Source organism: Corvus moneduloides, chromosome 16 (assembly GCF_009650955.1).
Source record: "Corvus moneduloides isolate bCorMon1 chromosome 16, bCorMon1.pri, whole genome shotgun sequence".
Lineage (NCBI taxonomy): Eukaryota > Metazoa > Chordata > Aves > Passeriformes > Corvidae > Corvus > Corvus moneduloides.
Genome location: NC_045491.1, coordinates 16,612,608 through 16,633,619, shown reverse-complemented (window position 1 = coordinate 16,633,619; position 21,012 = coordinate 16,612,608). Strand labels below are relative to the sequence as shown.

The window sequence follows — 21,012 nt, the reverse complement described above, 5'->3', positions numbered from 1 at the left end:
GGGAAGCTCCACCCGCGGCGCGGGGGGGTGCCGGGGGTGCCGGGAGCGGTAGTTCCGCCGCCCGCCCCGGCCATGCAGGTCCCGGCGGCCGCGGAGCGCAACAAGGGCCCGATCCTGGCGGTGCTGCGGGAGTACGCGGGGGGCGGCGCGGGCGCGCTGCGGGTGCTGGAGGTGGGCGCGGGCGCGGGGCTCCACGCCGCGCATTTCGCGCGGGCGCTGCCGCAGACGCGCTGGCAGCCCTCGGACATCGACCCGCGGGCGCTGCGCAGGTGAGCGGGGCCGGGGGTCCCGGGGGGACGGGGGACCCCGGGGGGGCACCGCCTGCAGCCCCCTCCCACGGGCCCACGGACCTGCGGCCCCGGTTCCCCACGCCCCTGGTTATTTTTTTCCTTATTTATTTCGTTTTGGGATTTTAGGAAAACGCCAGTATCCAACTCTTCTGCAGCCTGGGCTCTCCTGCTCAGTGCTGTTTTTCCTTCAGGAAAACCCTGATATCCAACTCTTGGGTGAGCTGGATGCATATTTTTTCCCAGAAATGACCTACTCAACAGTGGGCCCAGGTTCCACACTTTTTTCTTTTTTCAGGAAAAACCCAATATCCAACTCTCCAGCAGCCCAGACTTCCCTGCTTGGTGCTGTATTTTTTCCAGGAAAACCCCATTATCCTGCTCTCAGATGAGCTTCATGTGTATTTTTTCCCAGCAAGGGCCTCCTTGGGCAGCCCAGGCTCTCTGGCTTGATGCTTTATTTTTTCCAGGCAAACCACAATATTCGACTTTTCCCCAGCCCAGGCTCCCCAAGTCAATACTCACTATATTTTTTTCAGTAAATCCCCAATATCCAACTCCCAAACACCCCATGTTCCCCAGCTCAGGACTTTATTTTTTTCCAGAAAGGTCCCAAAATCCAGCTTTCCACCACTGAAAAAAAATAAGCCTCGTGGAGAGGTGCTGGAATCAGCACCTGTCCAGGGGGAGTTTTGTGCTGCCCACCCAGCAGCACCCACCACCTTGGGTAAAAATAATCCCCAGGCTGGGAGGCTGCAGGAGCTGAGAGCTGGGTGGTGAATGTGCCAAAAAGGGTGTCAATAACACCAAAATCGGGTGGTGCTGGTGCAGTGGTACCAGTGGGGTGCCCCACAATGGGAGGGTGCTCCAAAATTGGGGAGTTTAGGCCCTGGGGCCTCTCCATCCACGTGCTGCTGGTTGTCCAGGTGCTTCCAGTTCTCCATGTGCCAGCTGGAAGCAAAGGGCTGGACAAAGAGCCCCCAGGCTGTGCTGCACCCACATCTTTGTTATTCCACATCGGAGAGTCCATCCAGGAGTTTGTCCCTGCCTGCAGCGGGTGCTGGGGGGGGACGGGAGGGACCCGGCAGGGCTTGAGGTGAGGTTTGGTGCCCACAGCATTGCTGCCTACGTGGAGGCCACGGGGCTGCCCAACCTGCTGCCCCCCATCCTGCTGGACGTGTCACAGGGTTGGGAGACCTGGGGGGGCACCCAGCCCGCCTCCCTCGACCTCCTCGTCAGCATCAACATGATGCACATCGCAGAGCTGCGGTGCACCGAGGTGAGCGGCCCTCGCCAGCCCCTGTCCCCTGCCAGGGCCCAGGAGGGCTCTCCTGGGAGGTGTCCCCAGCCCCCTGACCTGGTTCCCACCTCTCTCGTTCCCCAGGGCCTGTTCAAGGGTGCCGGGGTGCTGCTGAAGCCCGGAGGTGTGCTCTTCACCTATGGGGTGGGTCCTGTCCTGGGGCGGGAGCATCCTGGGGGGTGCAGGGTGTCAGAGCGGATGCTGGGGGGGCAGGTGGGAGGGCAGCTCTAGGCATGGCTTAGGGAGGGAAGCGGGAAATGCAGGGGCTTGGGTTTGGGGGGGGGTCTCTGCCTTTTGGGGCACACGCTGAGCCTTGAAAGGGGCAGTTTTGGATGAGTGAGATCCTCTCCTCCCTCACCTTATCCGAGGCAGGGTCTGGGGGGGGTCTGCAGAGGGTGACAGGACCCACAGTGGGTGATGGGACTCATGGTTCCCTTTGGGGGCCGTGTCTCTTCCTGCTTGGCTCCTGTGCGTGGTGGGGACAGCAGCCCATGGGAGGGGGGCTGGGGGGACACAGGGGGGCTCCTGCCTGCAGCTCCAGCTGTGTCCCACCAGCCCTACGCCGTGGACGGCCAGATCAGCCCCCAGAGCAACGTGGACTTTGACCGCAGCCTGAGGCAGAGGTAGGAGGGGGCTGGGGGGGCTCAGGCTGCTGGGGGCCCATCCTGTGCTCTGTGTCCTGCCCCTGCTCCTGCAGCTGCAGGAAGCTCCCTCCCAGCGTGGTCCTTCAAGATAAGCAACGCCCGAGGGCAGCCCCGCAGCCGGGGGCGCCCCTGGGAGATGGGGATGCTCTGGGGGGGACGTCCCCGTGTGTGACCCACGCCTCCCTGCCCGCAGCAATCCCGCCTGGGGGCTGCGGGACACGGCGCTGCTGCGGGAGCTGGCCGAGGCCAACGGGCTGTGCCTAGAGAGGATGGTAGGTGGTGGGCCCTGGGGCGCTCCCCGTGCCGCTGTGCAGCCCTGAGCCCGGCTCTGTGCCTCCAGGTGGACATGCCGGCCAACAACAAGAGCCTGATCTTCCGCAAGCTGTAACCTGCCCTGACAGCGCTTCCAGCACCTCCCGGCGCCGCTGTCCCCATTGATGCCTCCTGCGGCGCTGTCACTGTCCCACCATGGCTGCAGTGGGGCTGGGGACAGCACTGAGGGGACAGTGCCCCACTCACCCCAGCTGGGGCTGACTTGGCTGGGGGGGTCGCTTCTCCCCCGGTGCCTTTGGGGCTCCCTTTGCAGTGGGGTGCCCCAGCCTGGACCACAGGAGCCAGCGCAGCTGCCACGGGGGGCTCAGACATGGGGGGCACCGGTGCGGGGGAGAGGACACAACACCCCTGGGCACGGGGGAGACTCCTTGCCCCATTTGCTCGGAGGGTGCTGTGCTGATGGCACGGGGCCTGTCTCCCTTCCCCCCTCCCCAGGATTGTGCTGCTGCCCACCCAATAAACTGTGGCTTTGGCTTCCACACCGCAGCAGCTCCCTGATGTTTTCAGCACAAACACTGGGGGGCGGGGGTGTCCCCAGTTCCACCTCCAGCACCAGTGAAAGGGTCAGGTCCAGCACCAGGGGTGTTACACTGGGCCCAGAGGCTTTGGTGAGGTGGGAAGATTTTATGAGTGGGGTGGTCCTGGCAGATCTCCCACCCCTCTGCAACCCAACCCAGTTCTCTTGCTGCTGGACAGGCTGGGGGGGGTCACACGGTGGGGGGAACATGCGGCAGATAAATTACAGTGGAGGTGGGAGCTGGTCTGGGGCTCGGCATGGGGTTGGGGGGGAACTACATGACAGTGGTAACCTCTAGATACAGGCACTGGTGCAGGAGCTCCCTCAGGCTGCCCCCTCCGTGGTGTGTCTGCAGCTCCCCCCGTCGGCACACTCTGGCTCTCCCCTAGTCCTGGAAGCGGTTCAGGAGGTCGCAGGTTTTCTTCTCCATCAGCTCGTAGATCTTCTTCACCCGTTTGTCGTTGGCCGCCCGGACGTAGCTGCTGGGGTCCAGCGTGGCCATTCCGTCGTGCACCTCGCCCATGATGATCAGGGGCCCGTCCTCCGCCGTCATGTTGGGGCAGGGGCAGCTCCAGTCCATGTCGGTCAAGGTCACCTCCAGGTACTTGATGTTGAAGAACTTGAGGCCCATCTTCTCATCCTTGAGGACGTCCTCGAGGGCGAAGCGGGCGATGCCGGAGTCCTGGTCCTCCACGATCTCCATAAGCCGCCCCACGATGGCAAAGTCACTGCGGCAGAGGCTCAGCACCATCTTGCTCTTCAGGCGGCAGGCCTTGCACTGCAGGCTCTTGGGGAAAGGGCACACGTCCTCGCAGGTCTCCTTGCTCTCAAAATTGTTGGTGTTGCCCTCGCAGCCGCCGTAGACGAAGGAGTGGCACTGCTTGAGCAGGTGGTTGTACGCCCAGCGCGGCTCCCAGTTCTGGCAGGGCCCCTGCACCATGGGCAGGAGGCAGGTGGGGCGGGCGCTGCCCAGGCAGGCGGCTCGGCATTCCTCGTACGTCTCAAAGTGGTTCCTGTTGGCCCCGCAGCCGCCGTAGCGGAAGGTGAGGCAGGAGCCCTGCTTGGCATCAAAATGCCAGCGCACCTCCGTGGCCTCGCACCGCCGCCGGTCCGGCTCCTTCAGGCACTCGGCGCTGGGGAAGGGCTGGGGGCTGCCGGTCCGCGGGGTCCCCCCCGGCTCCCGCCTGACCACCGACAGCGGGAAGTCGGCGCGGAGCAGCCCGGCGGCGTTCCGGGCCGTGCAGGTGTAGATGCCGGCGTCCTCGTGGCGGGCGTTGTAGATGACCAGCTGGCCGATGTTGGTGACCACCACGTTGCCGTACATCTGGTCCGGCCGCATGATGAAGTTCTCCTCCCGCTCGCTCTGCTTCTCCCAGGTGATGTCGGGCTGCGGGCGCCCGCTCACGTCGCAGCGGAAGCTGACGGTGCCGCCGGCGCGCACGGACTGGTGGAAGGGGTTGGTGTAGAGGGCGGGGGGCACCGGCACCTCGGAGCCGGCGCCCGGCGTGGGGCGCGCCGTGGTCTCCTGCGGCACGGGGCTGGTGTCGGGCCAGGTGAAGATGTGCTTGCATGGCACGGTGGTGAGGCGGGTGCCGCGCAGACACGCCTCGGCGTCCATGTAGCACTTGTTGTAGTAGGTGAGGCCGTCGGAGGCGCAGGTGAAGTTGGGCTCCTTCTCGCAGCGGTCCTTGCACTTGCAGACGGGCTGCCCGTCCCAGATGTCGCAGTCGGAGCCCTGCTGCGCGCACACGAAGCTCTCGCAGGAGGCGGCGGGCGCCAGCGCCAGCGCCGGAACGCTGCCGTCGGCAAAGCGCGCGGCCACGCAGCTCCGCAGCCCACACACGTTGGTGCAGCATTTCTCAAAGTCTTCACAGTCCTGGTCGGGGAGGGAGAAGAGATTGCGGGGGGCGGGGGTGGACATGGAGGTCACCGCTGTGCTGGGGCTGTGGATGCTGTTCCCACCCCTGTAGGACTTTGGGGTGGGCGGGTGTCCCCCGCGCGGCCCCGCGCACCTTCGGCATCGCTGGGCTCCGGGTAAGAGCCCGACCTGCCCGGCACAGCTGCACCAGCCCCAACCTGCCCTCAGCACCCCCAGGATGTTTCGGGGTGCACCGCAGTGCTGACGGTCCCTTCTCCCCAACAGTGGAGAACAACTTGCCCTTCTCGGCTTTTGCTGGCCGAGGGGAGGCAGAACTCATTATCCAGATGAATTGTGAAGGAATCTCCCCTATGGGTTCAGACGGCCCTGACTGGGATGGGGGTGCCCCTGCTCACCCTGGTGGAGCTCAGAGCCAGGGCTCTCTGGGACGGACAACCCGGTCCGTGGGTGGGCTCTGGCCCCCAGGGAAAAGTTGGGAAAGGGTTCTGTCCTCGGCCTGATGGGGTCTGTGTCCCAGCACACCCATTCCCTTCATCCCAGCCAGCCCTTTGACAGGGTGGGAGCATCCTGCGGGTGCACGAGGAGGGTGTTCTGACTACGGGACACGGTCATGAGGGGGCAACAAGCAGTTTCTCTGCCTGTGGGGGACTGGGGAGCCCAGCCGACAGGTGGGGCTTAGGGGGCAAAGCTGCAGCAGGGCTGAGCCCGTTGCACTGAAACAACTGAACCGGCTGTGCCACCCAGCACAGGACCCGCACCCCAAAGCATCTCCTTCGGGGACCTGCGGATGCCCCCCAAACCCTGTTGCCGCCCACCGCCCCCGCAGCCCCCTCGCTCACCTGGTCGGCCTGGCACTCCCGCTCGCAGGTGCTCTGGGCGTCCACCCACAGGTTGGGGTTCAGCTGGTTGGGGCAGACGCCCAGGTGCCGCATCCTGCCCGGCTGCAGGCTCAGCCCGGCCGCCGCCGCCAGCACGGGCAGGAGCAGCGCGACGCCCACGGGGACCCGCTGCCGCCCGCCCGTGCGCTGGCCCCGAGCCCCGCGCCCGCCTCTACCCCGAGGAGCCATCGGGCCACCCCGCGCCGCCGGCCTGGCTCGCTGGCGAGGGCTCGGGATAAATCACATTCAGGACGGAGGGGATGAGGGAGAAGGCGGGCGGGCGGGGGGACAAAGAGGAGGAGGAGAGGACCAAACCTCTGTCCTTCAGCACACCCGGCGCCCGCCGGACCACCGGCGATGCCGCCCGCCGCCTCCATCCATCGCCGCCGCTCGGCTCTCGGGGCGCCGGGGACACGGCGGCAGTGGCGGGTGTCCCTCGGGGCTCAGTCCATCCCCGGCACGGCCAGCGGGGCGAGTGGGGTGGAAGGGGAGGACGGGAAGGTTGTAATCTGAATCCCCTCCCTTCCCACTGATGTTTCTGGGTGTTTGGAATGGGAAAGGCGCTGACCTCAGCCTCTAACCCCGGCGAGCCCGGCGATCCCTGGGCAAACACGGGGGGAGATCAAAGGCAGAATGCAGAAAGTCTCCAAAGAGGGAGAGTGAAGGGAGGCGGGGGGGGGGGGGGCACACAAAAACCCGCCCGGCCCACGGAGCCGAATTCCTGCAGGATGAGAAAACAGCCGGAGCCTGCGGTCCACTCGGACGGGGCGGCCGGCGGGAGGCACGCGGAGCCCTCGGAGCCCACGCTGCGGGCGGCCGGGACCCGGTTGGCCCGGGAGCCCCTCACCCCGCACCGCATCTCTGGGCACCCACCGTCACCACAGCCGAAGGTGCCCGGGAGCGGCACGGATCCATCCCCGCTTTCCAGCCCGCATCCCACGAGTGCCTTGTCTCGCCTGGCGGCATGGGTGCCCACCCAGCCCCCCTGGAGGGGCTCCTCCAGCCCCCTGGGGCTCCCAGCCCTCCCTCCCCGATGATTTACGGCCAGGATGTCTCCTGAGCCACACCAGACCCCGGCACACTGTGCTTGGGCTCAACCGGCACGTCCCGCACCAGCCCCGAGCTGGCAGGAGCCGGCCCCGGCTCCCCGGCCAGATCCCTCTAATCCCCGATGGAGACTGACCTGCAGCAGGAACATTTCATGGCATTTTGGCAGCATTAACTCTTCCGGCTCTGGTGTGAGCCTCAGCCCTGAGGGGGGTCTGCAGCCCCTGTGAAACAGCAAACCCGAGGAGGTTTTGCCCCGGGGAGCAGCTCAATACCTCCAGCCTCTTCTCTTGGGGGGCCGGTGGTGGAGGGGACAAAAAAACCGGTGGGAGCCCTTTCCTTTTTTTTGGGGGGGGGGGATCCAACCCACCCCACCCCAGTGCTGCTTTCGCACGTAATGGTTTGGTGCTCCCCCGGTCTGTGGCTCCTTGGGGAAGCCCTTTTGCCCCAGGCCAGGTGAGTTGGGGGACCCTCGACAGCCCCACGCTGGTGTGAGCAGGGTGCAGCCACAATGCACGGTGACCCCCAGCCAGTACCACTGACACAGGGCTGTGACCGGCCACCCCTGCCACTTCCCTGCCCGGGCCAGCAAGCAGCTGCACTGCTGCTGGCTCTGGGCTGCCCATGGCGATTCTGGGGCTCCCCGGGGCCCAAAACCCCAAAGCACAGTCAGGCCTGTCACCAGCTGGCCATGACCACGCATGGAGGGCTGGAGCATGTCCCATGGCTGTGCCCTGAATCCCGTTCCACAGGCAAGCAGCCACCCAAGGATCCATTCAGCTGCGGATGCTGAGGGAAGGTTATGCTGCCCTTGGGCACTCATGGGGAGGCTGATGTTTTGCAAATAGGGAATTGCATCAGGATAGCCCAGCCAGGAGCTGCTGGGGCCTGTGCCCTGCGTGCCCTGGCGGCCTGAAACCCCCAGACCCACCCAGCTGGCCCCAGGCCTCCGCTGCCTGGAGATTCCTGATCCACAAACCCACCTTGCTCCAGCTGGGAAACAACGTGGCAGATGCAGGGCACCTTGGTCCCCAGGGACGCAGTCCAGGGCATAGAGCCACTTTGGGGTGTCCCAGGGTCCTTCCCAGGGTGCTGATGCAGAAGGGAAGGGGGAAAAAGATCTGGAGCCCAACTTCTGCCTATACCCATGCTGGGCTCCATGTGGTCACAACACAATGCCAGTGCCCCGGTGTGGGTTGGCTCTTGCCCCACTGCCCCTTTCCAGAGCCAGAGGAGCAGCCTCAGAGGGTAGCACGTGTTTCACATCAGAGCCCAAGGTGCCTCATGCCTGCATTCCCGAGATCAGAAGCTGCGAGGCCGGGACAAGCCAGGAACCTTCACCTCAGTGGTGCAAGGCTGGATGGAGGAATGGCAGCTGCTGCGTGGTTGGAAATGTGGCTCCCAATGACTGGAGATCCTCACCAACACCTTGGGACCCCCACCCACGCTGAGACCTTCACCCCACCTGGGGACCCCCAGCCAGCCTCTTCCAGCGCTTCTTCAGCTGAAGGTGAACGACAAAGCAACTCTGCCCACCCTGGCCCAGCCCATGGTAATTTCACCATCTCAACACTTCTGAACTGTTCACCTCCACGTGTCCAGGCACCAACTGCACTCTAGAACAGGGATTTTTGGGGTCACTTTCAAAGATGCCAGACACAGATGACGGTTTTATGGTTCATCTTCTCCCTCCAAGACACGAATTAGCTCAGCATCGGGTCCTGGAGGGAAGGGTGCTGTGCCACATGTCCCTGCTCCCATAACCCACTGCACCCGGCAGGCTCCTGCCTCACCCGTGGGGGAGCTGCACCCTCATTTTCAAGCATCTTGCAGTTGCATCAAGGTCACCACCTCTTCCCAGGTTGCGTGGGACAGTGGGACCAACCCAAGAAGCCTCACATCAGAAAGGTGGGTGCAGAGAAACACAATGACCAAAGTCCTGAATCATCCCAGAGTAACCTGCTCCCTCCTCCTTTCTCCAAGGAGCAGAGAGCCTCGAAGCTCTCCCAGCTTTCCCACCCCGCTCAGACTGTGCAGTGTTTTCCTGCCCTGCTCTTCCCAAGCAGACAGCTGCAGCCCCGCAGCCCCCGCTGCTCCGCCCTAATGGGCTCCGGCTGTCCCGACCCCACCTGAAACCACACACAGCCTTTGTTTCGGCCCTGTGAGAGGGAACAGACACTTCCAGAACCCCCTGAAGAAAAAGGGAAAAAAAGGGGCTGCGTGACTCTTCCCTGACCAGGCTTTCACCTTAGCTCCAGGGTTTTCCAGGCTGCAGACACGATCTCATTTCCCCCTGCCCCCTCCCAGCCCCAGCAATTACTACTTAAGCTGTTAAAACAAGCGTGGCCAGTCTGGTACGAAGTGGAAAATCTGATCCTAGGGAAGTGAGAAGGCAGGGGAAAAGGGAGGTCAAGGGGAGGTGGGCTGGGAGAAGGGGATCAGACAAGAAGTCTCCCTCCACCCCAGGATCAAATCCCCCTTCTTTGGGGCTCCTGGTGCCTCCAAAAGCCACCCTGGTGTGACACTGGTGCTCCGAGGTCCCTGCAGCATCCTCTCTGTTTCAGTCCCATTTGTCCCGGGATGGCTTCCAGCTCGCCCCAGTCTGGGCAGGAGGGTGACTGCTGCCACAGCACTCTCTGCTCCCCCAGGATCACCCAGACCCAAAGAAGGGATTTAAGGCTTTGACTGTACTTGTTCTGTCGCCGTGGAGCAGGGTCTGGGCACAATTCCTGGCAAACTGCTGGAGAGCCTGGCTTCCTCCAGCCACCTATGGGACCAAGCCTGTTGGAAAGGAGTTTGTGTTTTCTCAGGGCTCCACTACCCCACATCAGGGGTTCTGTGAGAATCGAGAACAGATTTATCTTCTGCATCTACAGAAAAGGGCAAAAAGCCACCATAGCCAGGAATCATGGCTCCCCAGAAAATGTAATTCGAGTTATTTTGTGGATGACCTGGAAATGGGAATACACACCTGTACCACAAACAGTCTGAAATCCCCAGGCATGGGCAAAACCACCACCTTTTTCCCTTCAACCTCTTCCCAGCCCCCACAAAAACAGATACAACTTCTCCTCTTTTCAATTGGTAGTTCAAAACAAACAAAAAGACTTTAATTTATACAAAACAAAACCATGTAGAATCAGTTAAACAACACTGACTGTACAAAGGAATAAAAAAATAAAAGGATAGTCCAAAAAAACCCAACTCAGGAATGGTACAAGTGTTGGAGAGCAGCTACAGACTAGTGTTGACATCAGATGCAAGAATCTTTTCCTTTTAAATTAAAAAATAAAAAAAGTTTGTTGCTGGGCAATCACTCCAGGGAAATCTTCCATCCCCACTCCAGACGGGATCCGTGAGACTTTACAGGGTGACAAAACCTAGACCAACCACAGGGAAACAGCGTGGGGAGGTGGCACACGTGGCACAGCCAAACCAAAGCAGAGGTACAGCAAGTTTTGAGACATGCAGCCGCTTGGTGATTTCAGGAAGGATCCCTTTATCCCTCTTCGCCCCACACACCGGCGCCGGGGCCCTGTGGTGCCCGGGGGTGATTCCCGGGAGGAGCCGCCCCTGGCGGTGCCGGTCACCTGTTGGCCGTATATCCCTGTGCTGCTGAGCCAGCGATTGTCTTCTGCTGTGTGTTAAGTGATGGGAAACAGGTGCCAGCCATCCCAGACAGGTTCTCCAAATCCCCCGGCCTTCGCGCCACCGGGACGGCCCGGCTGCGGCTTTGCTCTCGAGCCAAAGCACCACTACAAAGGATTCCTCTCCCCCTCCACCTGCCTGGGGTTTAATTCTGTCCTCGCTCACTTGAGCTGGGCGATAAAGCACGAGAGAGCCGAGCCAAGAGACCAGCCCGTGCTGTGCTCTGCAGAGAGGGGAGGGGGAAGCCTCTGGCACCTCCCAGGCCGGCTTGGGAGCCAGGGAAGCGACGTCCCCGCGGGGGGACGTGTCCCTGCTGTCCCTGCTGTCCCTGCTGCCTGGACACAGCGGGTCCGTCGGCCGCGCGGGAGCTGCAGCGGCTTCATTCTGCCCATGCAGTGCCCCAGGCTGCCTGGAAAGGGGGAGCAGAGCAAGCCCGGGCCTTGAGGAGCTGCTGGTCCCAGGAGGGGATGGCAGTGCTGTACACTTCACTTCCTACCACATTACTCACAATCTACACACCCTGGCCACCTGTGAGAACCTGCCACCGTAGCTCAGCCCCACTGCCAGGCTCCCTTAGCTTTTGGGATAAGGGCTGGGTGCTATTTCTCAGTTTCCAGGTGAATTTCCAGCACAGGTCAGCCATGGAACAAAGCCAGGGAAGCAGGTGCACTTGGCTTGACAGAAGATCCATCCCAAGCTCTTACCCCTCCAAGATCCAGGAGCCATCCCACAAAGCAAAGCAGTTTGCTCTCCCCATCTCCTGGGACTGCCCCAAGAGCCAAGTGACTTTGCTTCTAAGGGACCTGGAGATTGCTGTTTCCCCACCCCAACCTTCCACCTTCCCAGTCCCTGCTCCTTCACGCTCCAGTGGGAAAAGCCACTTCTGCTCTTTCCCACTTTCATCCAGGAGGAGCCACAGCAGTGTGAGCCGAGGCAGCATCTTTGGGAAAGCAAAGCTGGAAGCAGCCAGGATCCAGGGGCTGTCACATGGGGTGCCGTCATGGATGGAGGGCACTAGAAGCGATGGCTGAGGCTTTGCAGCAATAAAGAACAAAATTCAGCATTTTTCCTCTGCTTTAGGCACAATGCTTCCACCCCCTGCTCCCCAATCCCCGATGAGAAAGCACAAAGTGAGCAAGGCATCAGTCTGACCCCAGAGCTGCCTCTTCCTCCCGCCTGCCAAAACACTCCAACCCCCCAGGACCCTGGCCTCACCGTTCTGCTTCTCCATGCACTGCCATCCCACCCTGCCTTCAGCACTCACAGGTTCTAGGGAATGACAGGAATAGAGCAGCTCGGGGCATGTTCCACACCAATCGTCCTTTCCTTCTGCACACGTAGTATTTAAAAACATCAGCACGAGCCCAGAGGTGAGGGAAAGTCTCTTAAAGCATTTATGTGTTTTCATTGGAAAATCCTCCACTTGTCCCCTTTGCTGACACTGGGAAAGTCAATCCAGTATTGTATTTACATGGCTGCATAAAATTTTCCCTGACTGCTTCTTAAAAAAACCCTTAAAAAACAAGTGATATTTATATATATGTATAATATTTACATAAATAAGCGAAGGCAGCGAACGGAGCGCTGCCTTCCCCTTCCCAATTGGCCAACTCTTGCCTTGTTTTCTGGTTTTTTTGGCAACAGCAGGTTAACATCTCGGTGAAAACTGTCATTAGTCCCCTGTCCCTGTTTCTTTTTGTCTACATCCAATGATCACTATTGCACCAGCAATCTGTTCAGGAGGCCAAGAGTTAAAGTTGCAGCACAGACTCTCCTTGCCTACTCCCTTAAGCCTCTCAATCTTCCATTAAATCCATTGCTCCATTGAGACTGGATGAGCTTTTTTCCCCTTCCCCCCTCCCCAACCCGGCAGCTGCTGAATTTTCCACCCCAGGCCAAGAGGCAAAGCCCAAAGCATTCTTGGAGGGTCACTTGGCAGATCCTCTCCCCGCCAGTGCTGCGGGATCCAGCCGGCACCATGCTTCTTCCTATGCCAAGCCAAAACGTGAGCACATTCCTAACGCTTGTGCGTGCCATTGGAAAAGCAACCGTGGCCCCTCCAAAAGGATCCAGTGGAAAAGGGTTCGGTGTGCAAACAGCTGTACATCGGTGGGTGGGTGTGGATCCGACAGAAGCTCAGGGTGCCCATCCTGCTAAGAGATCTTGCAGTTGTTGCGTGAGCAGTTCTGTGGGGGGCTCTGGGGAGGCCGGATAGATTTGGATCTCTTCAAGCTGTTCCCTTTGCTGCTGCTCCCGCCCCCGCTGCTGGCCAGGGAATAGGAGCGGCCGTGCATCATCACTGCATTCATCCCGTTGGCCATGGAGAAGGATTTCAGGTGGCTCTTGATGGTGACAGGCAGGGGGAGCTTGTCGATGAGGTGCACCGGGGTGCAGGACACGATGGCTCGGCAGCACAGGTCCTGTAAGCTGAACACTGGTGGGAGAAAGGACCACACAGTCAAGGGCCAGGAGATCCCCTGGGCTGCCCTTCCCCCACAACTATTCCTTGTGCTGCACAGCTCCAGCTCCTCAGGGAGATATGGCAGTAATGATCTCACAGGAGCTGGGAGTAGGGAGCAGGGTATTTAGGACAAAAGCTTGGGCAATCAAGGTGAGCTCTGCTGTTGCAGGTTTGTGCTTTGCCAGACACCAGCTTTGGTGTGAACACAGGGTTAGGCACTGCCAGCCCTGCTCTGCTCAGCACCCGGGGCTGGCAGGGCCTGACTCACGTTCCTGACAGACACTTGGCTTCTCAACCCACCCTCTGGCAACCAGGAGGTGCCTAGGAAAGAGGCAACAGGGTCAGCAAGTCCTGGAACAGGACAGTGGCACCTGGGACCTGCTCAGGGGGCAGCTCTCTGCAGAACCCCCCAGCCACAGAGACCCACCAAGGCAGAACACCCAGAACACTACTCTCCCCTTTTGAGCTTCCCAGCATCCTCCCAGCTCAGCGGGCATCCTGTGAGCCTGCAAGTCCCTCTCCTTGCCGGGGGATTCCCAGCGAGCGGCCACACGAGGGCACTCGTTATCCTCCCGCCTGCCTGCGGCCAGAGGCACGCTGCCGTTCCCGAGCAGCACACCCCCCTTTCCCGGTACGGAGCCCCCAGTCACAGAACCACAGAATCATTTCGGTCAGAAAGGCCTTCTAAGACCATCGAGTCCAACCATTCCCCCAGCACTGCCAATGCCTCCACTAAACTATGTCCCCAAGTGCCACATCTGCATCTTTTTTGAACACTTCCAGGAATGGTGACTCCACCACTGCCCTGTGCAGCCTGTTTGAGTGCCTGACCACCTTTTTTGTGAGGAAATTTCCCCCAATATCTAATCTAAACCTCCTCTGGGACAGCTTGAGGCCGTTTCCTTTTGCCCTTTCCATTCCCAAGCAGGCAGCCTGCAGTTACAAATCCTCTGGAAGAGATTCAGGAAAGGTCTGTGAACTCAGCCCAGTCCCTGCCCACCATCCCTCTGTGACCTGCAGACCATGGCACAGCAGCCAGGTCGGGGACAGGAGCCCAGGCAGAAAATTTGGTGACTGGGGCTGGCAAACAGGATTTTCCCATTCTGATGAGCAGGAGCTGAAGATCCACATGAGAGCACAGCATCCCAGGAACACAGATCTCCTGCTGCTCAGACTGCAGTGGGACACACTGCTACCTCCAGCCAGGAATAATGTGGGAAACGAGATTATTTTGCTTCAAACTCAACAGGCTGAGACGTAACATGGAATCTGCTCGTGGTTTGCCTTCCTGTGGCACTCATGCCTGGATATATGGAATAACCCAGCCCACTGCTACATGCTGACAGCAGAGATGAGATTTACTCCCTTTCAGTTCCTTGGGCTCACTCTGCTTCCCTCCAAAACAAGGAAGACAGGCTCAGGCAAGGGCAAGGAGAAAGGTGCTTACACTTGGATTTATCCCACACAGCCCTTTGATTGAAGTACTTTCAAGCTGGGAGCTTAATTGCCCTCAGTCTCATCCAGAGTAAGTAGAAAGGCGGAGGATGCCCCAGAGCACTTCAGATCCCAGACATGCTGAACTGCCCTCTGGAGCAGCCCATCCCCGTGCCAGCACAGGCAGCTCATGGCTCAGCTTCAGCTTGTCTGGCCCGAGGCATTCCTCCACATCAGGTGGATGCAGCTCCCACAGTTCCACACCTCCCACCCGGGCAGCCACAGCCCCACGGCTCCACATGAGCCGAAATGTCCCACCCGGAGCACCCTCCTGCCCACTGACCTCGGTTGGGCCTCCAGATCTTCTCCATGCCGTGCCGCATGAGGACGATGCGGGACAGCTCCGTGAAGGACTCGATGACGTTGAAGTTGCACAGGGGGCTCACCTCGAAGAAGGTCATGCAGTTCTTCTCGGCGTAGGCGCGCGCCTGCTCCGTCGGCACCTGCCGCTTGAAGGCCAGGTGCAGCCTGTTCCCCACCAGGATCCGAGGGACACCTGGGGCGTGCTGGAACAAGGACAGAAGTGCAGAAATCACGGCTACACCCAGCAGGCTGCTTAGCTGCAACAGCAGTGGAGGGAAAAGAGGTAGAAGCTGCTCTGTGGCCAAGGGACTGTCCAGCAGCACCTCTGTGTGGTGGGGATGACTAATTTGTCACCTCTCAGTTCATTCACTTCTGAGGGAAGTTTCCTGTCTTTCTTGACCATTCCTGTGCCCTTTCCTACTACTCCAGATTTACACAGAGGTGGAGGGCAGACATTTATTGCTTTGCTCCACTTACTACTGCACTGCCATCATGTCCCCTCCATAGCAGAGCCGTTCCTGCCCCAGTGTCAGGTAATGCCTTGGGTGATATATCCCCATATTTCTGCTACAGATCACTGCCTATGTTCTTCCATTCACTTACCTCATCTATTTCCTTTATCCACCGGTCTATCCCATCAAAGGACCAGCGATTAGTGATGTCATACACCAAGAGAATTCCCTGGTGGAAGACAATCAGAAGCAATCAGGAATTTTCATAGTAGGAAATGTGACAGGGGCAGGACACCCCTGAAAGACCCCCACATGCAGAAACCAAGAAGCAAAGGGACAGAACAATGCTCCAGCTGCACCATTCGTGCACAGATAGGGCAAAAGCAGAGACAACAGGGCTGTGCTAATGCAGTCCCAGGTTGTCAGGGAAGTTTTTACCCCTGTTTTGGCTCTGGTATCTCCCAAATAATTTTTAAAGCTGCAGTCTCTACACAGGAGGAGGAACTGCCTTGGCGGCTGTATCTGGAGGAGCAAAGCACACACTTCTCCTGTCACAAATCTGATACAAACTCGCTGAGGCAGAAACACACCTTTTTTCTACCCCCTTACACAGAACAGCTGCAGTCAGTGCTGAGGTGGCAGCAGGACAGGAGGGAATTTTCAAGCACACCCCTCTTCTCCAGAACCTGTCTCATTGTGAGCCCTTTGCTGACAAGGAAGAAGCTGAATGATGCCAACAAGCACCACGGTATCTCCACAGACTGAGCTCTCAGGACTAGGATCCATCCAGACTTTGCTGAAGGTGCTTCCCACTGTCACTGCCACACTGGCAAAAAACCCTTTCTTCAGGCAAGAGGCACCTACAGCATCCTCAGGTTCACATCCATGTTCCTGAACACCACCCACATCCATGACTCGCTTCCCAGTCACCTCCTGAGGTGCAGCACGTGGTGCTGGCAGCAGCACAGGCACGACTCAAGGCAGGGAAGACATGGAGCAGCTCCGAGGAGTCTCCACCTCACCCCAAGCCCAGCTGGCAGGACCCAGGAGCACCAGGTGACCCAGGTGGCCAGACTGCTGGCCACCACTCAGGTCCACAGCATCTCCCAGCAAGTGAGCTTTTATTGAATCTGAGTGTTTCTGAGGACAAGGACAAGGAAAGTAGGCTGTGCCTGGCCCTGCAGGCACACGAGCCAGGAGCTGCTGCTCGGTACTGGTTGGGCACAGACAGCACTTATGGAATTGTCCTCAGCAGAGCCTTTCTGCAACCCTCCCGTTATTTTTCTGACTTCTTGTCACTCTTCTTTGCAATCAAGGACATTCCAAGTGACAACAGGCACTCCAAGCTGACTTGGCAGAATCACAGTACAAGGTCCCTGCAATGGGAACTAGGGAGGAGGAGATGAGCTTGTGCTGAGAGAGGAGGAGTCCAGCTGGGAAGGCAGCACTGGACGAAAGAGAACCCACCAGCAGCAAGACTAAGGGCAAACCAAACCACATCACTGAGCTACAAGTTCTGCAGACCCAGCCTTCCCTGAATCAGGGGTATCCTCCAGGAACAGCTATCCCCTACAGCGAGGCCCCAGCATAAGCAAAGAGATGTTAAATCGGCAAGGGAAAGTCTCAGCTTTCAGCTCAGACCTCCCTATGAGAGGCCTGGATTCAGCACAGGGAAGGAGAGAGCTGAGACACTCCCAGCACCTGTCCTGGTAGGAGTCAGGGACCATGGAGCACCCTCATGTACCTGTGGAGTTGCCCCTTTGTCCACTGAAAGGAAGATGTGCTACACAGATGGGAAACACAAACTACCCAGTCCTCCCAAACCCCAGCTTTACAATCCTTGCTGCTGCCAACCCCTGCGCTGAACTGGGAGGAGCCTGTGCAGAAGCTTTGTGTGTCATACACCTCAAATTAACAAAAAAATAATCATTAACATGAAATGTTTAACATGATTCCTGTGTGAAGCAACAGGAATGATAAACTGGCATCTGGGCCACTAAGGCACCTGAATCCTCATACTAAAGTCACATCTGGAGCTGGCAGCAGCACTGCTCCCCCCTCACGAACAGCAGCCGTTCCCGGATGCACTGGGTGTGCCTCGACCTTGTCTGCCTTTCTCTCAGCTCTTTTGGAATAAGCAGCTCTCAAAGCCTGACCAATTTTATAATTTTATAACAATTCAGATTCTTGCTTCTAAAACAATTCTGATTCTTGAGCTGTACCCCCAACCTCACTGCCCAGTGCTTCCACCCCAGGCAGTCACTCTCCAGGTGAAGTTTGTTTTTTCTGTCCTCGCTGGCCCTCCAACATCTCCACATCTGCATTTCTACCCCCAAAGAAAGGCTCAAATGCACACATATAGAAGGGCAGAGGGCACAAAAGGCAAGTCAGGTGGGTTGGCTTCATGTTTGACAGCCCAACACGAAGAGCAAGCCCTTCAAAGTCTGGGTTTGAGGCTGTTCTGTAGGACCTGAAGGTGAGTTTACAGAGTGGCAGAAGCATCTGTGGTGTGGGGGGAGCATCTTCAGTTTCCTTCAAGGAAAGTCTGGAGCTCATACCTAGAGTCCATAATTCTTTGTAGTCTCATTTCTAGGACAGTCCAAAAACTTCATAATCAAAAAGAAATGGAGGTTGTTTTTGTTTTGGAGGGGAAAAGGATCAGTTTCTCCTAGATTTAGAGAGGAAAAATAAGAAGGAAGTAATGAATTTCCATAAATAAAAAATCCCACAAAACCAAAGATACTGCTTCTCAAGGACCCAATCTAGAAATACCTACTAGCAGGATACATCGCATTTTAATTGCGTATTAAAAAAACCCCCAAAAAACTCTGAACTTTCTTTTAATTTTTCCTCTATTTGTTTTGATTTCCAGCTTCCAAGGCTGTGTGTGAGAATTAATGAGAGTCAGGAAATAACGGAGCAAAGGGTTCCAAGACAAATGGCCAGCAAGATAAATAAAGTCTACTTGCTTCATTTCTGGATTGACAAGTTCCTTCAGCCAAGAGAAACAGACCCAAGACCTAGTTTGTGACGATTATTTCTGCCAGGAATATGCTTCAGGAGGAGAGAGTTTTTAAGCTTGCTGGCAGCTTCTGCCTGGATCTTCTTTGAATAGGAATAAGGATAAAACTTCAGCAAAAACACACCCCTATGTTCTCAGCAGGGTGAAAGGTCAAGACGACGATTTCTAAATTCAAAACATGATACCTTGTCTGCCAGCTGAGCCTCCAAGCCACAGCACAGCTCCAGCACACATATTTAGAGCAAGGATTGTCCAGGAAAGCTTCCTGGAGCTCAGAAGACACCAAGGCCAAGTTGCCCGTGCCTTGCTGCGTCCCCCTCCTGCCCAGCTGGGTATGGAGCCCAGCTGTGCTGCAGCTCAGCAGGGGAAGGAAGAAGGCTGCTCAACCCCTGGCCAGCTCCTGGTGCTGCCAGATAACCTCACACTGCTTCCAAGTAGCACTGGCATGCTGCAGACACCACGTTTCCAGAGCACACATCCCAAATCCACTCTGTCACTGCCATCTCTGCCCCAGAGAGAACAGCACTCAGCCATGCACAGAGAGGGAGCTGGCTCCATGTCTGCAGACAGTTCCAAGTAAGATCTGTCAGGCTTTTTAAAAGTCTCCTTTGGAATAATGTGCACAGAATTTTAATTTCCTCAACTCAACAAATGAACAGCTTCCCATTCCCAGCCTAATTTGTTCTCTAAGTGCCTAGATGGTTGTCAACACCTTATTATCTCCACAGCTCTCGATTTTCAGTTTGACAAAGCCCTTTTGTACCATTATGTACCCCAGGTTCCCACAGCATGGAGTGAAAAGCTCCACGCTCAGCTTCTCAGACCAAGGAGACCTGGACCCCTCACAACCCTCCAACAGCCCTCCCTCCTTTCCTCCTCAGTCTGCCTACAGCTTCTGTGTAGGTAGAGGGTGACTGGACTCATCCCCAGATCCATCTGGGGTCTTTTCACAATTGGATTTTCAGAATTCATTCCCACTCTCATTTTGTTCCACACTACTGGGATTGGCACAACCCTCAGCATTCCAGTGACAGAAATTTCCACATGAGTGCCTTGCATAGTGAACGAGGAACACAGAGACACCACCAGTTATTGTATCCAGCAGCACATGTGGACACTTACTCTGCCAAAACCCAAATTTGCTTCCAGCAGGAGCTTACACAAAGATCTGTCCACATAACTGAGGTGGTGCTGGGGAAATATCGTCTCTGCCTGCTTGCAGCAGGTTTGGACCAGGTTTATAAGCAAAAAGCTTTTAAAGGTAAGAGAAAATCAGCTTGCACACAGTCAGTGTAAAGCAGGCTTGTCTAAAAAGGTTTCCCAGATGCTTTAGGGGCTTCCAGCACACAAGAAACTGCTGGGAGCACTTGCACAACTGCCAAGGACCTCAGCCCAATGCAGGCAGGTGACAGGGTGGCCAGGAAAGTGTCACTCGCTGATATTCTCCACAGATGGAAAAAAGCTGTTGCTGAAGAAGGCTGAAGACCCCCCCCAGAGTGGATTTTCTGTCCCACAGGATGAAATAAACCTTAAACAGAAAGTCCAGTGCTGACTGGAACCAGAACACTCTGTGTCTCCTGCCTGCTCTTTCACAGCTCCATTTGATTGTGCCTTTCCTGCTGGCACCTTGGACCTTGGCTCATGGGCAGTGACATCCTGCTGCCAAACCTTTTTCTAGCAGCACAGCCCATCGGGGGGGTATTTATCACTGAGCTTTTGATAAGTATTTTGGCAGGGCAGGCTCCTCCAGCAGCTGGACAATCCCTTCCGAATGACCCGAGGCAGGTGAGGTATTTGCTGCTACCAGAAAAGCCACAAGGGAGGGCTGAACCTACACCTGAGTCTGCTGAGTTGCCAAAAATCCACCACCTTGCTGCATACTAAGAAGCCCTGCACAGGATAAACAGCAGCTCCTCAAACCACCTGCCTAAGCAGAACTCAACAATATTAATTATTTCTTTAGGGCTGCAGCTTTGCTGCAAGATGGGAGCATTTTTTCACACTGTCTGGGAAGAGTTTGGCAAGCCACATTTTCAGAAACAGTTTAAATCCCTGGCATATGAGGACATCAGGAACAACGCTAACACTGCTTCTTCCTGGCTAGATCAGGAAGCACTGCCACAACTCTTTCTCCCCTCTGTGATGACTCTTGGAATAGTTTGCATTTGCTCACAGCAGCCAGAAGAGCCACAGCTGCTCGCAACAGCCGAGATCAGTGAGCCAGCTCTGCTGGAACGGCTGAGACTTTGAAGCCAAGCAGAAAAGGAGCAGAAGTCCAAGAGCAAAAAAGATTTCTGCAGCACCTTTAAGCACACTAAATACTCCTCACCATACCCTATGCTGTGACAATTAACATAAAAATCCTTCTTCAACACAGCAAGCTCAGACCGCCCGAGTTGGCTCTGCAGGGTGCAACACTACTGGGTTTCCATGTCTCCCTCCTCCCTGGCCCTGCAGTCACCATGACTGGCTGCACACTGCCCCTGCCCCATCCGTGCCTGGAGGCCAGTGCTCTGCTACCCCAGACAAACACTCCTCTTTTGCCCCAAAGTGAGACCCTGAAGTGATGTGGTCAGGACCTGCTGGCTCAGCAAACCCCAACAGAGAAGGGATGAAGTAGAAACTTGACACCCAGGGAAGTAAGAGAAAAGGAGAGGGGTCCCAGGCACACCAGCACCACAAGCCTCCACCTTGAGCCCAAGAGCTCGTTGTGTCCCTGATGAGATCAGATCTAAGGCAGGGCAGGG

At 57.5% G+C, this 21,012-nt stretch overlaps 3 protein-coding genes across 5 annotated transcripts in view; 1 reads left to right on the top strand and 2 right to left on the bottom strand.

The window, feature by feature from the left end:
* The first annotated feature begins 3 nt into the window (after nucleotides 1-3).
* Nucleotides 4-3,043, top strand: METTL26 (methyltransferase like 26). 3 transcript variants are annotated; one of them, XM_032126242.1, is made up of 6 exons: nucleotides 12-269; nucleotides 1,404-1,566; nucleotides 1,636-1,731; nucleotides 2,143-2,210; nucleotides 2,425-2,503; nucleotides 2,572-3,043. In XM_032126242.1, exons 1-6 carry the CDS (start codon nucleotides 73-75, stop codon nucleotides 2,617-2,619), a joined length of 651 nt encoding a protein of 216 aa, XP_031982133.1. In that variant the 5' UTR covers nucleotides 12-72; the 3' UTR covers nucleotides 2,620-3,043. The 3 variants fall into 3 exon arrangements, with proteins under 3 accessions (XP_031982135.1, XP_031982133.1, XP_031982134.1); XM_032126243.1 differs by having other exon boundaries at nucleotides 14-269; nucleotides 1,672-1,731; XM_032126244.1 differs by lacking the exon at nucleotides 2,425-2,503 and having other exon boundaries at nucleotides 4-269.
* A 101-nt stretch (nucleotides 3,044-3,144) lies between these two features.
* On the bottom strand, nucleotides 3,145-6,366 carry WFIKKN1 (WAP, follistatin/kazal, immunoglobulin, kunitz and netrin domain containing 1). Its single transcript, XM_032126241.1, has 2 exons — nucleotides 5,800-6,366; nucleotides 3,145-4,957 (listed from the first exon to the last, which is right to left on the bottom strand). Exons 1-2 carry the CDS (start codon nucleotides 6,025-6,027, stop codon nucleotides 3,467-3,469), a joined length of 1,719 nt encoding a protein of 572 aa, XP_031982132.1. The 5' UTR covers nucleotides 6,028-6,366; the 3' UTR covers nucleotides 3,145-3,466.
* A 3,591-nt stretch (nucleotides 6,367-9,957) lies between these two features.
* The window catches only part of RAB40C (RAB40C, member RAS oncogene family), a 36,836-nt gene continuing 25,781 nt past the window's right edge, over nucleotides 9,958-21,012 (bottom strand). The window contains exons 4-6 of the mRNA XM_032125817.1: nucleotides 15,395-15,472; nucleotides 14,772-14,994; nucleotides 9,958-12,967 (exon numbers count right to left, since the gene is read on the bottom strand). Of these exons, the coding sequence (XP_031981708.1) occupies nucleotides 12,687-12,967; nucleotides 14,772-14,994; nucleotides 15,395-15,472 (582 nt within the window). The 3' untranslated portion in view covers nucleotides 9,958-12,686. The remainder of the gene's footprint in view (nucleotides 12,968-14,771; nucleotides 14,995-15,394; nucleotides 15,473-21,012) is intronic.

Coding starts and splice junctions, on each gene's coding strand:
- WFIKKN1 (XM_032126241.1), bottom strand. CDS start 6,027: ATGGCTCCTCGGGGTAGAGGCGGGCGCGGGGCTCGGGGCCAGCGCACG. Junction 4,958..5,799: donor GGGAGTGCCAGGCCGACCAG/GTGAGCGAGGGG, acceptor CTCCCCGACCAG/GACTGTGAAGACTTTGAGAA.
- METTL26 (XM_032126242.1), top strand. CDS start 73: ATGCAGGTCCCGGCGGCCGCGGAGCGCAACAAGGGCCCGATCCTGGCG. Junction 1,567..1,635: donor CAGAGCTGCGGTGCACCGAG/GTGAGCGGCCCT, acceptor AGGTGTCCCCAG/CCCCCTGACCTGGTTCCCAC. Junction 2,211..2,424: donor GACCGCAGCCTGAGGCAGAG/GTAGGAGGGGGC, acceptor CCCTGCCCGCAG/CAATCCCGCCTGGGGGCTGC.